This window comes from Vigna angularis, chromosome 10 (assembly GCF_016808095.1).
Source record: "Vigna angularis cultivar LongXiaoDou No.4 chromosome 10, ASM1680809v1, whole genome shotgun sequence".
NCBI classification, from domain to species: Eukaryota; Viridiplantae; Streptophyta; class Magnoliopsida; order Fabales; family Fabaceae; genus Vigna; species Vigna angularis.
In genome coordinates, this window is record NC_068979.1 from 19,498,267 (window position 1) to 19,518,433 (window position 20,167).

Below are 20,167 nucleotides of genomic sequence, written 5' to 3' on the forward strand. Positions count from 1 at the left end.
TTCATGACGAGGATATTCATGATGATGATACTTATAATGGTGATGATGCTTTTGATGAGGTTACGTGATCGTGATGGTTACGATGATTGTGTAATAACTCAATTTTTGAGATGTCACGGGTTATTAAAAAAATCAATAAAATTCAAAATTTATCATAGTGCAGAAACATACTTTAAAAAACAACCTTATCCAATTACATTATTTCGAGTAATAAAATAACGAATGAAACACTCCAATTATATTGTCTTAACTTGTAAAACAAAATAGCTTTAAATAAATCCCAAGTTTATTCCCCATCATCTCTCGAGTCAATTACGCCTCTAGAACATCTGTAACATTATTTACTCACGTATAACACATTATACGATCATCACCGATAATTTCATTCATAAACACACAAACACAAACATGTATGGGGTAAGTTACCAATAAAACAATCATAACAACAAGATACATACATACTAATTATATTAATCATAATCAAACACACAACAAGATACATATCTTCTGATTATACCAACCATAATCAAACACACAACAAGATACATACCTTCTGATTATATACACCATAATCCAACACCCCATACATAGTAGTAATAACAATAGGATTCCTAATCCTCTAACATAAACAATTTAATCATACTACTCGATCCTCAATCCCTGATCCTTGAAATTCGATCATCGATCTTTAATCTCTAACATTTGATATCATCACTAACATCTCACACATAGACCCTTGGTCTATCCACTTATTAGCATACATGCTAACTACTTATTATAATCATTATAATAACACCACTATCAACATAACATCACCTGAAGCATCTCAAGGACCATGATCATCATCATAGATACGTCACCATCATGACTATCCCAATCATGAACAATAGCATGAGCATCACCGTACCATAATACCATAGTGGAAAGAGTTCATCTCACTCTTGTACTCTATTGCACTGACTGTAGCTGCTCCTACAACCCACCTATAGCATCCCCTACAGATCATCTCCTTCCAATGCACACAAAACAAAAGGAAGTACCTATCCGTAAATAGAACCAGGATTCACGAGGTACAAGAAGTAGATTTATCCTCCACTCTCATGCTCATCAATCACATACTGAGGTACATCACAACACTCACTCATGCTTCACTCTCAACCACAAGTCAAATTGACCCTAAACATAACCACTAACATCAATCTCTTATTATCATCATGTTCCACCACTCCTCAGGTTTGGTTCACGTCTATTTTTCATCAACTTTTCCATTTTTCACCAAAATTCACTATGATAATTTATTATCACTTAAGATAATCGATTATCTCAGTGAAATTTAGCCAGAAACATCACGCAAGAAGGGATATAATCGGTTATCATCACAAATAACTAATGCGAATCGATAATAACTCAAAACCAACGCGCAGATAATCGATTATACCTTATGATAATTGATTATTGTCGAATCGAAACACATCCTGGACATGATTCAAACATTCAAACATACGTATATCAACCCTAGATCCCGTGGAAACATAGTTAACACATCATACATGCATTCAAGCATCTCATACCCATGTAAACATATTCAAACACATATAATACATCACTTGAATCATCTCGATCCAATCATTGACATGTTATACCCGTTCAAAAGAGTTTCCGATAAAAACACCAAATAGAGTTTTCAATCAGCCAAACTAACTAAGCATAATGCTTACAAATAAGAACCAAGAAGATGAAAAATCTCCAAGATAAAGCTGTTGATGAGAGGCTATTTTCTCCCAAAATAGACCTCTGATTAACGATCTGAACGGTCAGAATAAAGAACCCTACGTCTAGAACTTACTGTTCAAATATCAGTCTGATCCAACGGTGAACTACTTTACAACGACGAAAACACTAGTGTAGGTTTTATGAAATGCTCCAAAATAAAACTTTTGATGCAAGATTATTTTCTCCCAAACTAGACCTCCTATTGACAATCCCAAGGGTCAGAATAAAGAACCATATGTGTAGAACCCACTGTCTAAAAATCAACCTGATCCAACGGTGAAGAACTTCACAACGATGAAAACACCAGTGCAGGTTTCATGTTATGCAGGAATGACTTCTTCTCTTCCTTTCTCTCTCACTTGCCTTTTCCCTCTTTTCAAATGACTCTAATGTGTCCTACTAATTTGACCCATCTCCACTAAAACAAAGTGAAACCTAATGGTCCACATTATTTGGCCTATTCTCCACATAGGAAGAGAACCCAATAACCCAACTCTTACAACATATATTTGTTCTCTCTTAGCATCAAACCCTTATGTTGGGATAACCCAACAAAACATACATAATACATTCATAGGAAAAATCTATCACAAATATTACATAAACCATATGTCCATGCATACACAAACTCTTACCCAATAATAACCACACATAATCATAATCATAATTATGCACACATGCAACAAAACTACAATTAACCAATCAAGATAATCAATAATTCATGGCATACAACAAAAAACAAACAAAGGTAAGTTTTTCCATACCTTGGCCAATCATAAGGTTTTGTCTACAACCCTAAAACACCACTAACATTCCTTTACACTAAAAAATTCTCGTTACTCTCTCTCTTCTTCTCCCAAAATGCCAATCTCATTTCTTCCTCTGTTTTCTCTCTTTGATCTAGAGTTTCTAGGGTTTCTAAACACAAAATCACCCTTTTCTCTATATTTTAATATTTATGAATCCACCCAACTCTATCTCTAATATTTTTTCACTTATAATAATACTTTTTATTCTAATTTATTATAATGAGCCTATCAATAATATATATTATTATTATTATCTAGCCATAATATCTAATTATATATAATAATATCTTAATATATCATTTAAAATATCTACAATATCTAATAATAATAATATCTCTTAAATATCTAAATCCACCAAAATTGTATCTCCTATTTTCCCGGATCTTACAAATTGTAGTGTAGTTAGCATAAGTGTTGATGAATGGATAGACTATTGGTCTATGTGTGATGGTCGTGATGAAATCAAGGATCAGAGATCATTGTTGAATTTCATTAACGATGGAATCACTGATTCATTGTGTTGTTAGTGAATAAGATGAGGTTGCTTCTTAATGTTATGTACTGTTATTTGTTAACCATATCTTATATTGTTATAATTTGTTTTATCGGTAACTTACCACATACTTGTTTGTGTTTGTGAATGAAATTATCAACGATAATCATATAATGTATTATATGTGAACATATGATGTTACAGATGTTCCAGAAGCATGATAGATTCGAAAGATGACTGGGAAATATTTGGGATTTCTTTTAAAGTTCTTGTGTTTATACTTTTGAGACAATTTAATTGGCGTTATTTTGCTTCCTTAGTTATTTTAATTATTTTTTAATAATGTAATTAGACATGGATTTTGAAACTATTACGTTTTGAATTAATTATGCGTGTTAAAATATTGAGATTTTTGAGAAATATGTTTCCGCATTATAAGAAAATTTTGAAATATACAGTTTTTGTAATAACTCGTGACATCCTGATTTTTGGGGTGTTACCACACATCTCTTTTGATCATAATAGCCTAATTGGATTCACATCATAGTTCATGGACGTAGGTCGAATGGCATGCATATACATGCTTGGCACCGAATCTATGAAGACTTAGAACCAGATTTGTGAAAACTTAGAATCGATTCCAAGAAGAATGGAATTTGTTCTCTTTTGTTTCAAACTAATTTCATGGTCTTGGAATCTATTATTTTTTGTTTGGAACCAATTCTAGGGTGTTGGAATATGTTCTCTCATGCTTGGAACCGATTCCAAAGCTTTCATTTGTTCTAAAAAATGTGTTGCATTGTAGGAAGCATTAGACATGTTGTACGAGGTGGTTTGAGAGCTGAACCGAAGGCTTGTGGTCGTGATTGTTCGTGGTGGAGGTGACTTCATCGTTGGAGGTGGTTGAGTGGTTTGATTTATGTGGAATTTGGTGGTTTGTGGTTAGGGAAGTTCTTGTAAGTGTGCTCATGGTGGAGGTGATAATGTTTCCATGTGTTATGTTTCATGAAAAATTATGATATTGCTTTGATTTGCATTTCATTCTTTGTTGTAGATGATAAATTGTGAAAGAAGGTGTAATATGCCTTTTGTTTGGTGATGGAAAGTGAGTTCATACAAGCTTGTGTACACAGTGTTATAGAGAGGTAAGTTATGCAAGTTTTCTGTATGTAATATATTACTCTGAATGGATATTTTCATTTTTCAATGAAAAAGTATGTACATTGAGTGAAAAATTGCATATAATATGTACATTGAGTTGTATGAATGGATTTTTTTTAAATACTATAAATATGTATTATATGTATCTTAGTTTATACAAATTTTGAATGAGTTGGATAATAAATTTACCTGGTTTTGATATGGTATAGAAGATTATTTTATGGCTTCATCTTTATTATTTAATATCCTTATATTTTTTATGCGGTAATATAGATGGAAGAGGAATTAGATGTGTCATATTTTGATGTTGAAGATGTTGTAAATGAGGTTGTTGATGTCTACTTTAATACAGTTGCACACTTACACTGACAATTACAATTGTGCAATTAGTAGTTGCACTGATAATGTTATGCAGTGTTGTGCATGCGTTGAATATATTGAATATATATTTCAGTTCTAGAAATAGAGTTAAGGATTTTGTCCCAGACAAATAATGTAGAAGAGAGAAATTGATGTCTTACATAGTACATATAAATCGATGCAATGACATTATTCAAATGGAATTAGAGACATTTATTAACATATGTCAGTAGTTAAGGGCAATTGGGTTAGTGAAGGACGATATATGGTGCACATTGAAGGAGTAAGTTGCTAAATTTTTACATGTTATTAATATAATGTGAAGAATCATAGTGTGTCATTTTTCTACTATAATTAAAGATCGACTGCTAGTAGACATTTTCATTATGTGTTAGATACAATTCAGAATTTTTATTTCAACTTATCGAAACAAAGGTACATCATCATATCTTCAACATTAGTCGATTTTACTCGTACTTTAAGGTAACAATCGCCATAAATTTATAATTTTACAAATTACAATAATAAAACAATCTTCATTTACATTTTTAATTTGTCTAAAATAGGACTGTAAATTAAACTCATATGTTCAAGTTGAGTTCTAAGATTTGAGGCTCCCAGGAGGGAACTGGTGAACTCAAAATGTCGCGTATGATTTTGATACAAAATTCACGTTACTTAATTTGTTTAGTTTACAATGCTTTCATTAAAAAGAAAATTATGAACATCATCCATAAAATTATTATCACTGTCATGTCATGAGTTTTGTTCGTTGTAGTTTTTTTCAAATGAATATGAAAAATAAATCTTCGCTTCTTTTGTGATTCTTTGAGAGTTCACGAAATGATGGATTGAGTACATGAATGTTAAATCAAAATATTGTATTCTTTAATATAATATTGGAAATTAAAATGTTAATTTTTTTAATACCAAATCTATTAAATAATAATGAGATATTTATATTGTTTTTATCACATATTAGTGGAAAAGAGATATTTTGTGTCTGTATTTTTAAGGAAATAATAGTTATTTAAATAAAATAAGGAGTGACTTGAAATGTGTCGTTATGCAATTACTTCTAATACTTATATTGTTTATTTTTATTTTCTAAAATATAATTAAAAAAAGAAAAAATTTAATATGTATTGGGGAATCCTGATAGTGTTTGAAATAACATATAATATATAATAACGAATTTTTAATTGATGTTCATTATCTATAATATTAATAAAAGGGATTTCTTCTTTTTACTGGACATAAATATATATCTTTTAAGTGATTTTTTTTTTAAAATTAAAATAATTATGTTATCGTTTTATCTTTCAATAATTATTTATTTGAATTTATTATTTCTAAAATTAAATTAATTACGTACAATAAAAAATATAGAAGATGTGTTTGTATTTTATGCTACTTTTTTATTTTTTTATTATAAATTGTGTTTTATAATTTAAAATAAATCAAGTAAATGATTGTGAGCGACAAATCAAGTGTATAAAAAAAGTTGATATTCTATCTTTTTAAACAATAACAAAATCTTGTTTTTAAGCAAGTTATTATGAAATTATCGAAAATAGATTTTGTAGTTATTATTTAGTTCAAGAACTCCCACCACCACATCTTTTCCGTCTGCTTTTGATAAGATGGTTTCTACGTCAATTGTTTACATTCATAGATTATATTTTAGCTTAATATATATATATATATATATATATATATATATATATATTATATTTTTTATCTAATTGTAAAAATACTTTTTATTTTAAATTTTAAATTTAAACAAGGTTTATATTTTCAAAATAATTGGTATTTTCAATTTTAGATACATATTTAACATTTTTTATTAGTTCAAAACGTAAATTTTTTCTAATTCTGTTTATTTACGTGAAAAGAGAATGTCTTTATCTAAAAAGAATCGTAAACATCTTAAACATAGAAATATTTTGTTTTTCAATTAACAAATGAACATTTTTTCAACAGAACGAACATGCAACACGAAAAGTCAACAAAAAGTAACCAACCTTAAATAAATAAATATATGCAACACAGAAATATGGAAATTTATCCATAAATATTTAATACTTTCGTTGCATTGTAAAGAGCAGAGCAAAAGCTTCTCCGGTGAATTTTGGTTGATCTCAAACCTGCAAATTGGGATCAACCATATCAATTGATTGAATATCTTTCTCACTGTTAATTATTTGATAACATCAATTCAATTTGTTGGTTCATTAATCACTCTTAACATATCTTCTTCTTCACTTTTTGATACCTACCCATATACAAGGAAGAAGCAAAGCATCTTCTTTCAGAAATCACGCCTCTACCGTATTTAATTTTACTTCTCAATTTTCTCTGTGAGTATTTCTACTCTTCTTTGCTTATTTACTTATCCATTTTTCTGTTTTTTTTTTCGGTTGGGAATCTGTAATCTGTTTTTCTATCTTCAGTTTGATAAAGTATCAAACTTTTTGATTTTTCGTGAAAATTTTCAAGTAAGGAATCTAGGTTCTCAATTTAATCTCTGTATCGTGCACTTGGCTTAACTCTTCTAATCTTGGCAGAATATTGTTTTGCTCATCACTCGTGTATCGAATCTTAACTGGGTGCATAAAAAATCAGGAAATTGGAGGAACTCGTTTAGCAAAGCAAATATAAGTGACTGACCAATTTCTTAATATTAACAGATCCATCCAGCATAGTGGACGATCCACTATGGCACTGCCGCCAGATACTACTCTCCTAAGTTATTGGTTGAATTGGAGGTTCTTCTTATGTGCCCTCTTTATGTTAATGACTATGGGTTTAGCATCATTTTTGATATGGAAGTACGAAGAATGCAGTAAGCCAAGGAATGAGAGAAGAGAAAGACAGAGGGAAACAGCTGGGACTCTTTACGAGGATGAAACATGGAATACATGCCTTAAAGGAATTCATCCTGCTTGGCTGCTTGCTTACAGGATATTTTCTTTTGTTGTGCTTTTGTCTTTGCTCACTACCAATCTGGTTGCTGAGGGAGGTGGCATATTTTTCTTCTACACTCAGTAAGCTTACATTCACATATCCTATCTATTCTAGTCTTGATGCAACATAAGTGATCATATATATTCATTTATTTAACAGTTATTTTTAGAACAACTGTCTTTAGATGAACCTAACTTAGAAGATGACTTTTTCAATAATGGTAGTCAATAAGGGAGTGACATGTCTTAAATGAATTAAATTATTTTTTTTTTCACTTTTTGGATTTTAGATGGATGGATTAGATCATGTCTTAAATGTTCTTAGATTGTTATATTTAACTAACTTTTTGCAGATAATTTTTAATCTTTATTGCCTATTAAAATAATTCATAATGTTCAATGTATATATACACACACACAAAATACTGACGTATCCTATATTTTGGAAATTATAACTGTTGCCATGTCTGTGTTTTTTCCTAAGCTTTGGATATAGTTATTCTATGTATAATTTGTTACAATCGTGGGACAACTTCTGCTGTAATTTTTTGTTCAACTAGTGTGCATAAATCTCAAAATTCAGTTTTCTATGAACTAAACCGGGCTGGCTGGATTCAATTCTTCTGTTCCTTCTCTCTACCTCAATCATATGTCCTCTTTAAAATGCTACCAACAAAGTGAAAAATGACACATCTCTCTCCAGACTCCTGTGATGAAAGAGTGCATGTTTGAAGAAAATGATCAAACATATGCTGATTAATCTTCCATCTTGATTAGTTGGTTAGAAATATGCTGATTACTTCTTTTTGTTGAACAGGTGGACGTTTACCCTGGTCACCATTTACTTTGGGGTAACACTTATCATCTCTAACTCATCTTCTGATATTATAATAAAATTGCATTTTTTTTTTAATTTTAGGGTGGAACTTGTTCTAGTTGGGTTATGATACATTTTATAAGTTACAGGATTATATGCTCCTTAGGAGAAAATTTTGAATCTGCCAGTCAACTTTCTTTTCTCTTATTTTCATTTTATTCCTTCTCCAAGTGACTTCTGCTCTCAATTTCACTTTCAGTTTGGATCTTGTGTCTCCATATATGGATGTTTCTATAAACACAAAACAATTGATGGCAACACAGTCAATCAGGAACAGTTGGATGCTGAACAAGGCACTTATGTGGCTCCTACACTCGATGGTACTCCTGAATTACCTAACCTGTATAAGAATTCCAATACCAATCAGGAGCCTCGCACTCGGCATATTGCTGGTGTATGGGGTTATATTTTTCAAATAATTTTTCAGGTAATTTTCTTTCTGGATTTTATTGGAGTATTTTTTTGTGTGCCTTACTGTTAGGATATCTTTTGTCTCTTTTCAATTTTGGGTTCCTAATACTTACATTATTCTAAATTATATAGTGATGTATTTTAACAATTGCAAATTGACATTTAATCAGATTTTTTGTTAGTTAGGACATGCAATGCAACTGAGAATTTTCAAAGGGAATTAGTTTTGTGAAAAAGAAAGTATGATTGGAGATGGCAGCCTTAAACTAGACATAAGATATGTGAATTTGAAAAGTTATCAGGCTTATCTAGGAAAATTTTATCTGTTTGAGATGGACAAAGCATGGGTTGCTGGCTGAACAACATTTTTAAACTGGATTTTCCGAGGAGCCAAATAGAATTTTTCCAAAATTAATCATGACACTGTCAAATATTTGATCATAGTCTGGAGAGTCTTTTGAGAAACTTATTTCATTGGCATTTTAGGTAGTAACCATCCTCTATCTGCATGTATTGTCTCTACCAAACATTTTTAGGGTGTTTCACCTACTAAAACTTATTATGGGACAGAGTTGTTTAACTAAATTTGTTTTACAGATTGAGCATCTTTAGAGAATTGTTTTTCTTGTCCTCTTAGTTGCCCTTTCCCTCCTTTTCTTTTTTTTTCTTTTTTTTTTTCTCATGAACAACATTGGGTAAGAAAATTCCTGATGTAATAATATTTGATCCATCATGGCTGAAAAGGACTTCTGCTCTATGTCCATGGTAGTAGTAAGCTATCCTTACCCAGATAGCTAATTAATCGTTTGAAAGTCCCGGTTACCTGTTTGATTTTTAGAGAACAGTGTTAAAAGATGTATTATTAAATATAAATTTGCAGATGAAGGTTTCCACAACAACGATCATAAGTTTGTAAAAATCTGTGATGCAATCTCTCTGTCAAAGTTGTGTTTTTTATATTGCTCTTCTTGCTCTTTTTTCTGCTACTTGATTAAACACTATTGCATGCTGTAAAAAAAACTAAGTACTTGCATGTTGATTATCATTGTGTTATTAACTGGTTGAACTCAGGAGGCAATCTACTGATTTATTTTCATTTTCCTTAAAATATATAGACTTGTGGAGGTGCTGTGGTGCTCACGGACATTGTATTCTGGCTCGTCCTTTATCCATCTATGACAAAATCAGATTTCCGTCTGGAATTTGTGAGTATTATTGATCTTTGTCCCTGATCTGCCATTTATCTTTTGGTGAAGAAAGTTATACTTAACATACTAATAAAAGTTTTGGAGAATTTTTGGCCTTTTCTTTCTAGTTTCATTTTTGTTAAAACGCTTATGGAAATTATTGATTTAGTAATGAGTCGGTTCTCCTGCTGCAAGAATGCAACTCATCATACCCTTTAACACAACTGTATCGTATTTTCCTTAAATGTGAGGGAACAGTTTTGTTAAAAAAATAATCATTAAAATTTTGCTTGTAGTTGTTTTGTCTTTTATTTATATGATATTCAACTCGAACATGCTACATGTACTTAACATCAAAGGATTTGGGCTTTTCTGCATGTGCTAAGCGTTGATTACCTCAAGAAAGATGTAATAAATAGGTGTGTTTGAAATACCTTAATTATGATAAAGCTAAAGAAGCCAAAGAATGATGAGTGGGATTTATGAATGTATAAATTGTTCACTTTTGGTTCTAATAGAATAGGCTGGTCCTCTGCTACTCAGAAGATATTTTCATAATGAATCCTAATGGTTGCACTTCCCAATTTGCAGATGGATGTTTGTCTACACTCCCTAAACGCTGTATTCCTCCTCGTTGAAGCATTATTGAATTGCATGGTGATTTTTTATTGCGGTTTATTTGTTTGCTTAGTCATTTCTCATTAAATACCTACTTCAAATTTACGTCTACTTCTTAACACATGCAGAGATTTCCAGTATTTCGATTTGCATATTTTATTTTGTGGACGGCTATGTTTGTGCTTTTTCAGTGGATCATCCATGCTTGTGTTTCCTTATGGTAAAAACAAGTATCCCATTTTCTGATTTTTGCTTTTCACTTCACCAAATTCTGTTCATAATTTTCTATCCGTTGTTCCAGGTGGCCTTATCCTTTCCTTGACTTGTCATCCCCATATGCAGCCTTATGGTATGTTCTTAAATTCAGTGCATCATCACAACTCAAATAGAATCTGTAAAATTAAAATTTAACTTTAACACTATTTGACATTAGATCACCCCTTCAAATATGACAATCGTAAACTTCAAGCAAGGAGCAATTTATCATGTAACATTGCATGTTTATCTTACATGTTACCAGATGCAGCACTAGGAAATGAAATTAATTTAAGCATTCAGATGATGATATGATATTTATCTGGCTCTCTTGTGGTACTTTTAGGTACATAGGTGTGGGTGTAACGCACATTCCATGCTTTGCAGTCTTTGCTTTGATAGTTAAGTTGAAACACTTGTGGTTGTCAAAATTGTTTCCTAGTTCCTGTCAGTTTGTACGGTGATGATACATTCATGAACAGTCATCGGAGTAGAGCTGATTTTAACTTAGAAGATCAGATAAACACCACCTCCCTGCAAAAGTGTTTAGGATTTGTGTGGCATGTGGTTTTTATTTGCTACTTCAGATTGAATACATGGAACTTCTCTGCTCTGCTCTGCTCTAACCATGTTTATGATATCTTCCATCCAAGATAAACATTCCACAGTATCCTCCTACATTGATGAAATCAACCCTAGTAAAGTCTTACAAAAAGTGCTGTTCTTTTAGTATTCAGTATGTATATGAATAGTTTCTGCGTAGCTATGTCAATATGATTCTTCAGAGAAAGTACACGAGTTAAATTTTCAATGGATCGTAATATAAAAATTTGTACTTTGATAATTAATAAGAAACTGTAATAAAGTTGGTTTTTTTTGAAGCAGTTATTATAAAAGTTAATAAATTTATATGATATTTTGTGATTAGATGACAATGTAAAATTACAAGTATTTTTCTAATTACGTCTTCCTTGAACATCAACTATACCTTCACTTTTGATTATCACCCTAATTGTTTGGAAGAACAAAGAGAACTTATTTCTTTTTTTTGGTTATTTTTGAAAGTGCTTTGTATTAAGTCTACATATTAAACCTTCGAATTGTAATAATAAGCAAGTCTAATATACATTCTCTGTTTAATCTAATACATATGCGAACTACGCATGTAATTTATTCCGTCTGAGTGCTGTTTTCTTTGTTTTTAAATTGAAAATTGATTGTTTTGGTTTGTCTGCTTTTGTAATGTTCTCCCAAGAAAATGTCTCCGTAAAAATTTGCGGTAACTCGACAGCTAACTAGCCAATTCTTTTTCATATTGTGATGAGAATAAAAAAGAAAGAGAAAACGACAAACAGGAGTGCCAATATATTAGCACGTTCCATAGGAAATCGTGAATTGAATATAAATAATTGATTTTCGCATCAACAATTAAAATTACTCACTCTTCATTGTCATAAACAGACACAGCAGGGAGAGAAATCATTTACTCGATGAATGTCATTACTCGATGAGAGAATAAAAAAATAGATATAAAAAAGATACTCAAATTCCAACTTCAAGCATTCTCCAGAAACCTCCAAGAAGCTTGTATAGGATGAGAAAACAAAAAATATTTATAAACACCAACTATTGTGGTTAGTAGATAGAAGGAAGAACCAGTTCCATATTGCCTCGGTTTGAGATTTTGGGGCCTACCACATTCTTATGCACGTGTTTTCATCAACAGAAATTCATCACTTAAATCATTTAAATACTTAGCCATAATTAAATGAGCAGCAGTTAGATGATTGCATCATTGGGACAATGATATGTTTGGAGTTCCATTTTGCCAGTATGACACCCTAGTAACTTTTCTTGGTTATGTCACCTAACGTTAAGTAAAAGTGACCAAAGGAGAAAAATAGCCCAAAGAAACCAGGGATAAATTTATGGATATCGATGGGTTAAATAAATTTAATAGATAATTATAAATTTATCAAGGAGTCAATCCAAATTTATATTTTAATATTTATAAATTTTTAAATATATTTTAAACTTTATGTTCAATATGATATTATTTTGTCAAAATTTAATAATAGTTTATATAAAATCATAAACCATTATATTAATCATTATTAAAATTATATGCGCCATTTTTTTCTTTATATTAAAAAATCACTAATTTATGTAAAATTCTAAAAAATGGTGTTTTAAAAGTGGTAGTAGTTTAAAAATAGTGAGATTCGATTATTTTAATATTAAATGGGTTATTTATAAATAGTTTTGTTATAAATGAATTTCATTATTTTAAAACCTATCATCTCTCTAGAAATCACTTGTCTAGAGTTTTCCACTTTTTTTCTAAGTGTTTTTGCTCCTAAGTCATCTGTTTTACGATCAAGAGGTGCCTAGACGATCACGACGTCAAGGTCTACAAATCTAACCGATCAATTTATGTTTTAGAACAAGTAAATTTCTACTCATTTTTACCTTTTTGCTTTAGTCCATGATCATGCATGGAATCTGTTTTGCATGTATCATTTAGCATTCTTTTCTTGTTTTTGGTGGATTTAGAGTTTTAAGGACTCTGTTTGTTTCCAATTTGGTGATTCGTAGGTGTTCCTTGTGCGAGAAGTAATCGGGATGTTCTTAAAGCTTTGTATCGTCGATGTAAGGTACGGGAAGTTAGTTTTACATGATTTTATTTGATAGACGAATTCTAAGTTAGGTTTCTATGGTGAATTATTGATTGAATTGTGAAAATGCATTTGATTGAGAAATTTAGTATGTTGAGTGGATTGTATATAATATGTGTTGATGTGAAAACTGATTTTTATGGTGAGAGGTGATGTAATCTTGATGTTAAGATTGTATGTGATAAATTTAAAGATGTTAAACCGGGTGTAGTAAGAACTGACAAATTATATAAAGCTCTATTTACATTTCAGCAGAAGAAATGAGTGGTTTTTAGGCTAAAAAGAGGGTTTTGATATGTGAAAAGTTAGGAGAAGGGTTATTTTTGGTTAAAGTGTGTTTTGAGAGGGGCTAAGTGTTGATTAAGACTTGTATGAGTGTCATGAAAGCAAAATTCTTATATGAAATTGGTTGGTCATCTTTTGGATGTGTTTTGTATTATTTTAATTCATTTTAAGGGGTTTTCATTAGTGGTATTTTGATTTAGGAGGTCTGTACAAAATGTGATGTTTTGGAGTTTGTTATTGAGTCATTTAAGACTTGTTCATACCTTTAGTTTTGCAGAGTTTTGAGTTAGAAAGTATGGATTTGAGTTTGGGTACTTTTGAAGTTGTCATATGGCTTTAATGCACCTAGTTTGGGTATAATAATCAAAGAGGTGCCTTGTTTTAGTTATAAATTTGTTTTCATATCAATTTTATTGTGTAAGAAACCCTTTTTATCATTAGAACAAGTCTCAAGTACATCAAAGTCCATGAAAGCAGTGTGTTGTCAACTGATATGGTGTTGAGGGGCAGTTTCTGGCATTGTGCGCCACCATTCCAGGGGTGCTAGCATTGAGCGCCAGCTTTCTGACGCTGAGCGCCACCATTCCGGTGGCTCTGGCGTTGAGTGGTAGCTTTTGGGCGCTGAGAGGTAGCTTTTGGGCGCTGAGAGGTAGCTTCTGGGCGCTGAGCGCTATCACACCAGTTTTAGTTTCTTTTTCAAGTTTTGAAAATACCAAATTCGGGGTTCCGAGTATCAGTTTTGGACATTCTTTAGGTTATTTTGGGGGTTTTTGGAACCTTCCGGAGCTGTTGGTGAGGGTTTCAAAGCTACTTTCCTTGCCTAAGTATGAGTTTAAAGGGGTTTTGTGTTGTTTGGGGGTTCTTCTTGTTCTGTTCTTGTGTATTATTAACGTATATGGAATGGTTTCCAGTGTGTTCTAATGATTTTTTTGGTTTTTTAATCTCTTTTAAGGTATGATTAAAGATTATATATTTTGGTATTCAATGTGAAAGTAAAGTGACATATGTATAGGGTTTCAAAGGTGTTCAAAGTTGTGAAAGTGAGTTCCAAGATGGAATTCTTGGTGTAGTTTCAAGCATCTTTAGTCTGAATGCAGAGAGCTCAGTCTTGAGGGTTATCCTGACACTCTAATGGTCATTCATTCTCACATAGAGAGGATTGACACATGTGGTGAAGTAGCAGTAGGTCTTGTTGGAACAACCGGTATCGTAGAGTCACACAACGAACATATAAAATCAGAGTTCGATACGGTTTGTTTAAAAGCGAAGAGCTTGTTTGGTCACTTTAAAAAATGGTTCCTTTAATTTTCTCTTAAACGTTTTATCGAACAGTTGATGAGCAGAAAATATAAAGAGTGTAGGGAGTAGAAAAATCACACAAATGATTTTTATCCTGGTTCGAATCAAAAGATTCTACGTCCAGTCGTTAATCACTATGAATAGTGATTAACTTTTTCACTAAAACAATTTAACAATTACAATGAAAATGAATAGAAAATAACAATAACAAAAACACATTCCTTCGACAAACGAACCGAAAGAGCTTCCTTCAACAAACGAACCGGAAGCAACAACTTTGCCAACTTGAAGAGAACTGCTCCGACCTTTGACACACAAAGCGCGAGCTTCTCCTATTCACAAGACTTGACAAGAGCAGGAACTAGCACTTGAGAACTTCCTCAGATTTCACTGTATTCTCAAATTCGCAAAGTTGTCTTCTACAGTGTTTGGCAAAGAGATATATAGCCTACTGGTCAGAAACTGAAAAGACGCATTACAACTGCGAGTGATAATCGATCATTGTAAGTGATAATCGATTATCTGCAAGACTTGGAACAGTTAGGATATTCAACTCTTCGACCGTTCGGCACCAATTCATCTCCCTCTACCGCTCGGTTTAATTCGACACATCCTCATGTCGTTCGGTTCAACCCCTCATCACCCTCTGTCGTTCGGCACGGTTCCTCACAGCTTTCCAGCAATCGATTTGAGCCCTCATGGCCTTCTGTCGTTCAGTCTGTGTTTCAACTTGTGTTCGGGCTTCAAATGCGTCCGGCTCAAGTCATTATCACCTTTTGTCGTTCATCTAGGTTCCTTACAGCTTTTCACCATTCGTCTTGATTCTTCACTGCCTTTCATTGCTCAGTCTTGGTCATAACTTTACCGCTTGGTCCTATGTTGGTCAATAACGCTGCTTGGGAATGCTCGTGTCCTGACTGCTTGGGAACGCTCGTATCCTTACCGCTCGGTCTTGTTAGTTGCGTTCGGCCATGAACAGTGTTCTGCCTTTAGTTGTGTTTGGCCTTCATCTGATTTTAACCGTTCAGTCTTCATCTGTGTTTCGGTCGTTGACTGATAGTGACCGCTCGGTCTTCGTCTACTTATCTGTCGTTTGGTCTGAGTCTTGCTCTTGTTCTTTTTCTTTGTTGATCATTATGTAGGTATGCTTTTAAACTTGATGCAGCAATAGTCTTCATATTTTTCACTTTGTAGCATCATCAAAATTATTAACTTCAAAACACCAATGCTCCTCATTGGTAACAAGTCTTAGTCTTGGGTGCTTCCAGTATGATCCAAGGCGTGGAATAGACTAACCTTATGAGTGTGATAAGGTGAAATCCATTAACAATGACTTTGCAAAGCAGTAGAAGCCACCACAACTGCATCATAGTTCGACATTCATTCTAAGTCTAAACAATCTAGTCAAAGTATGATCATGTATAAATTGTTTAGTTGGTTGGTGTGATATGTGTATCATGTGTATAATATTTAAATGTTTATATATATCATTAATGGTTTGTATTCTAACTTACTCTTACTTTTCTTTTATGTTGTTTGTCTTTGTGTATGACATATCTCGAGTAATCTCAATGTGAAAGTGTTGGAGAAGCAGCATTATAGATAGCTTTTGAAATTCTTCATGTATAGATATTTCTTCTATAAGAAATCTCAAGTTTATAATTATCATATATGTAGCTTTTATATTAGTGCTTTTATACTACTAAATTTGAAATGTTACAATTTATATCATTTTTTAAAATAAAAATGTTTTTTTCATTAAAAAATTTAATCTAGTACAAATTTGCAATTAAAAAATTCGAAAAATCCAACCGAATTGATCTCTAACCTAAATCTGACTAACCCGATAGATTAAATAATTATATGAATTTTAAAATATTAAATTCGGATTATACTAAATTGGTGAAATTGGTTCCCGACCAATGTGACAAAGAACAGTAAATAAGGTAAATACAAGTAGCGATACAATTAAACGAAAAATTATAATCCGATCAATGTACCAGAACCTACAATGAAATAAATCCTCATTGATTCCTACTCCCCAAAATCCCTTTTCTTTTAAGCCTCTACTCGTCCAGACAGCACTTGGAATAAGTACAACCAAGATAAACAGCACTACCCCATTCACTAACTCAACAAAAATCCGTGAGCTTTAAACGCAATATCTAGCTTATTGCTTTACATGTTCTCTGATAAACTCTTCCAGCTGAGATATTTCCCCAGTTAAACCAGAAGCATCTGCCGCTGTTACTTTGTTAGAGCACTGGGTAAAAGAAAATGGCTCACCAGGTACCCCCAGGGTGAACTCATTTGCAATGTCAGCATCTGATATCGCACTTCTTGATGCCCGAAATTTGTCTCTGGAAAATAATTATATAAAGAGTCAACAATAGAATTGACAGCGAAATCATGAAAACAATCAGGTTATCATATATTAGAAGCAAATAACAATGCACATTTTCAAAATAAGAAAAAAAAACAGATCAGTTGATTGAGAGCGTAAACATAAGTAGGTGAATGAAATTTCAATATTATAGTAATTAAAAGGAAATAGAAAATACTTCTTCAATATGAACCAATCAATAACAATAACAGCATTGACATATGAATGTGTATACGTTCCATCCCACAGAGAGAGCGCATAAATACTATCGACTGGACAATAAAACGAAATCATAAAGTAGTTGCTGATTGATAAAGTGAACAGAGATAAAAAGATTTGGAACTTGGAGGCATACATTTCCTTCTCCATCTGTCTTCGGATAAACTCTTTTGTATGAGCAGTGACTTTGTCTGTTTTGTTGCAGAGAATAAGCACTGGAATCTTCTTCCTCACAACACTTCCTTTAGTCAATAGATCATACAGATACCTATAAATAAAAATACAATGTTAGTACCCTTGTATCTGCCTTGCTGACATCTTCCTCAGGAGTGGTAGAAAATGATAAATTATTTTATATCATAATGCTAAAATATCTTGAGTACATTGATATGTCCCATCGTGGCTTACTAGTGGTTCTTGCTAATATTGACAAAATGTGCTAGATAATATAAAGATGATAATCTCGCAACTAGATGGAGGAAGGAATTACTCTGAAGCAGCTCGACAGTTCGGTAAAAAATCCAAAGCGTCAACCACAAAAACTATCCCAGCTGCTTGAGGCAAGTACTCATCCAGTTTGGGTCGGAGCCGAGAATGGCCAGGAACATCAACAATATGAACAGGTTTTATCTTGCCCTTCTGTCATAATAAAAATGAAAATATGACACTATTTGTTCTATTCTATTGTCCGATTCCACAATCAACAAACAAACATTAGATATAACAAATAAATTTAAGCTACAACTACATCTCGAACATCGATGAGAAGCAAAATTTATTGCATCTTCAAAAAATGGCTTAACTTTGTAATTTAAGCAAGTATTCAAAGTGTAGTAAGCTAAAATGTTACCCTTGTTTTCTCATTGTGAAGAATAAAAGTATCTTCATTAGGCTCCATTGATGTAACGGTACCCTCATGAGTAGAGCCATCCCTAAGCTGCAGTAGGCATGAAATGTGAGTCAAGAACATGATGTTAATATGGAAATGTCAATAAAAAAAAAGTAATGCCTAATAACACTTTCCAAGGAGTCTGATTATATCCCAATATGTAATCTACTGCTAATGTTACAAAAACAATTCGATTTTGAACAGTTCTTGCATGAATACATCATTAGTCGGCACAAAAGAAAAACTCAAGGCACATTGAAATAACAATAGAAAAACACAAAATGTGGTCAAAACTGTGCTGAACTTTTAAATGTTATCATGAACTTTTTTATTTTGACCCTAGACAATGTCCTCATATAAGCTCCATCGGTCATAATTAATTACAACTTTTCCTTTAATGCATTTTCATTCTCATTGTTATATATAATTCACAACAAACAATCCAGGCACCAGGCTATACATTTCAAAAACTTGTGAACAATGACATAACCTGACTCTGAGTCCCTCCTAACCAAGGGTAAAACCTAAGGAAACAAAATTATTTCAGTTTTCATTTTAAAAGAAAGAAACCAACCCACACAGGATTAATCCCTTAAGGTACTGAGATACATTTAAGGATCTGACCTCTTCCAATTGTCCCAACAAATATTTTTCATGCACACAAACTTGAAAGATCCTAACCACATACTTAAATGACAACGCTATCTATCAACCATCTCACACCGTGTTGGTATCGTTACTAAAATTTCAAACTGTGATGAAGGCACTGGGCTATGCATTTGAAAACCATGTCAACAATGACCTAATCTGGCCCTAAGTTCCTCTTCACCACGAGCAAAAGCCAATTTTATTTTCTAATTTTCAGAATAATGAAACCAAACCTAGCCACAAACTAAACTAGACTGATTCGAGGATTAAAATCAGAAGCAATGAACTCAATAATTGTGATTTGGAGCAAATACCTGATAGAAAATAACAGTTTTTCCACTCCCACTGAGCCCCGTCAACACAATGGTGTTTGACTTTGACCGCTTGAACAAACGTACTACAAACACAAATCAATAATGAACACCAATAAACGATTAGAAGAGTAAGAATTAAAAAACAACGCGAATTTACCAGAGAGAAGAAGCAGCGTTGTGAAAATCGCGATGGCAGCAGCAGCGTAGAGCTGATTCGGGGGAACCTCGCGAAGACGATCCATGGCCAGATGCGACAAGTGAGAAAGTTGTTCCTTCCACTGCTCCAACTCTTCCATTGGGAACTCGAGTTTTTGGCCTTTCCTTTCAGTGTTGCCCTAGATATTCTCAATACAGAGAATTAAGCCCGATAAAACTCTTGATTATCAAAAATGAAGATGCAGAGACAAGTTTTACCGCCGCAAACGGCGGTTTTCGACAGCGCTAATCCGATTTGCAGATCTGGCGTGTCGAGTGTCGAACAGAATTCTTATCAGTATGATTCCAAACGACAGCGCATAAGTTTACAGTATTTTTTTGTGAGACTA

The 20,167-nt window shown here is 32.6% G+C and overlaps 2 protein-coding genes across 2 annotated transcripts; one reads left to right on the plus strand and one right to left on the minus strand.

Annotated features, from left to right (window-relative positions):
* The first annotated feature begins 6,663 nt into the window (after nucleotides 1–6,663).
* Nucleotides 6,664–11,791, plus strand: LOC108334620 (uncharacterized). Its single transcript, XM_017570505.2, has 9 exons — nucleotides 6,664–6,956; nucleotides 7,287–7,643; nucleotides 8,380–8,413; nucleotides 8,639–8,866; nucleotides 9,966–10,055; nucleotides 10,629–10,694; nucleotides 10,784–10,875; nucleotides 10,957–11,004; nucleotides 11,257–11,791. Exons 2-9 carry the CDS (start codon nucleotides 7,315–7,317, stop codon nucleotides 11,372–11,374), a joined length of 1,005 nt encoding a protein of 334 aa, XP_017425994.1. The 5' UTR covers nucleotides 6,664–6,956; nucleotides 7,287–7,314; the 3' UTR covers nucleotides 11,375–11,791.
* Nucleotides 11,792–17,111: 5,320 nt separating this feature from the next.
* Nucleotides 17,112–20,167, minus strand: LOC108335056 (uncharacterized). Its single transcript, XM_017570977.2, has 6 exons — nucleotides 19,780–20,167; nucleotides 19,623–19,705; nucleotides 18,622–18,708; nucleotides 18,262–18,410; nucleotides 17,908–18,039; nucleotides 17,112–17,529 (listed from the first exon to the last, which is right to left on the minus strand). The coding sequence occupies exons 1-6, from the start codon at nucleotides 19,916–19,918 to the stop codon at nucleotides 17,340–17,342; spliced, it is 780 nt and encodes a 259-aa protein (XP_017426466.1). The 5' UTR covers nucleotides 19,919–20,167; the 3' UTR covers nucleotides 17,112–17,339.

Bases quoted from the DNA above. Each gene is read 5' to 3' on its own strand.
- LOC108335056 (XM_017570977.2), bottom strand. From the start codon at position 19,918: ATGGAAGAGTTGGAGCAGTGGAAGGAACAACTTTCTCACTTGTCGCAT. The intron at 19,706-19,779 runs GTAAATTCGCGT...TTGTGTTTGTAG, and splicing joins AACGCTGCTTCTTCTCTCTG to TACGTTTGTTCAAGCGGTCA. The intron at 18,709-19,622 runs GTATTTGCTCCA...TGCCTACTGCAG, and splicing joins AAACTGTTATTTTCTATCAG to CTTAGGGATGGCTCTACTCA.
- LOC108334620 (XM_017570505.2), top strand. From the start codon at position 7,315: ATGGCACTGCCGCCAGATACTACTCTCCTAAGTTATTGGTTGAATTGG. The intron at 7,644-8,379 runs GTAAGCTTACAT...TTTGTTGAACAG, and splicing joins ATATTTTTCTTCTACACTCA to GTGGACGTTTACCCTGGTCA. The intron at 10,876-10,956 runs GTAAAAACAAGT...CCGTTGTTCCAG, and splicing joins CATGCTTGTGTTTCCTTATG to GTGGCCTTATCCTTTCCTTG.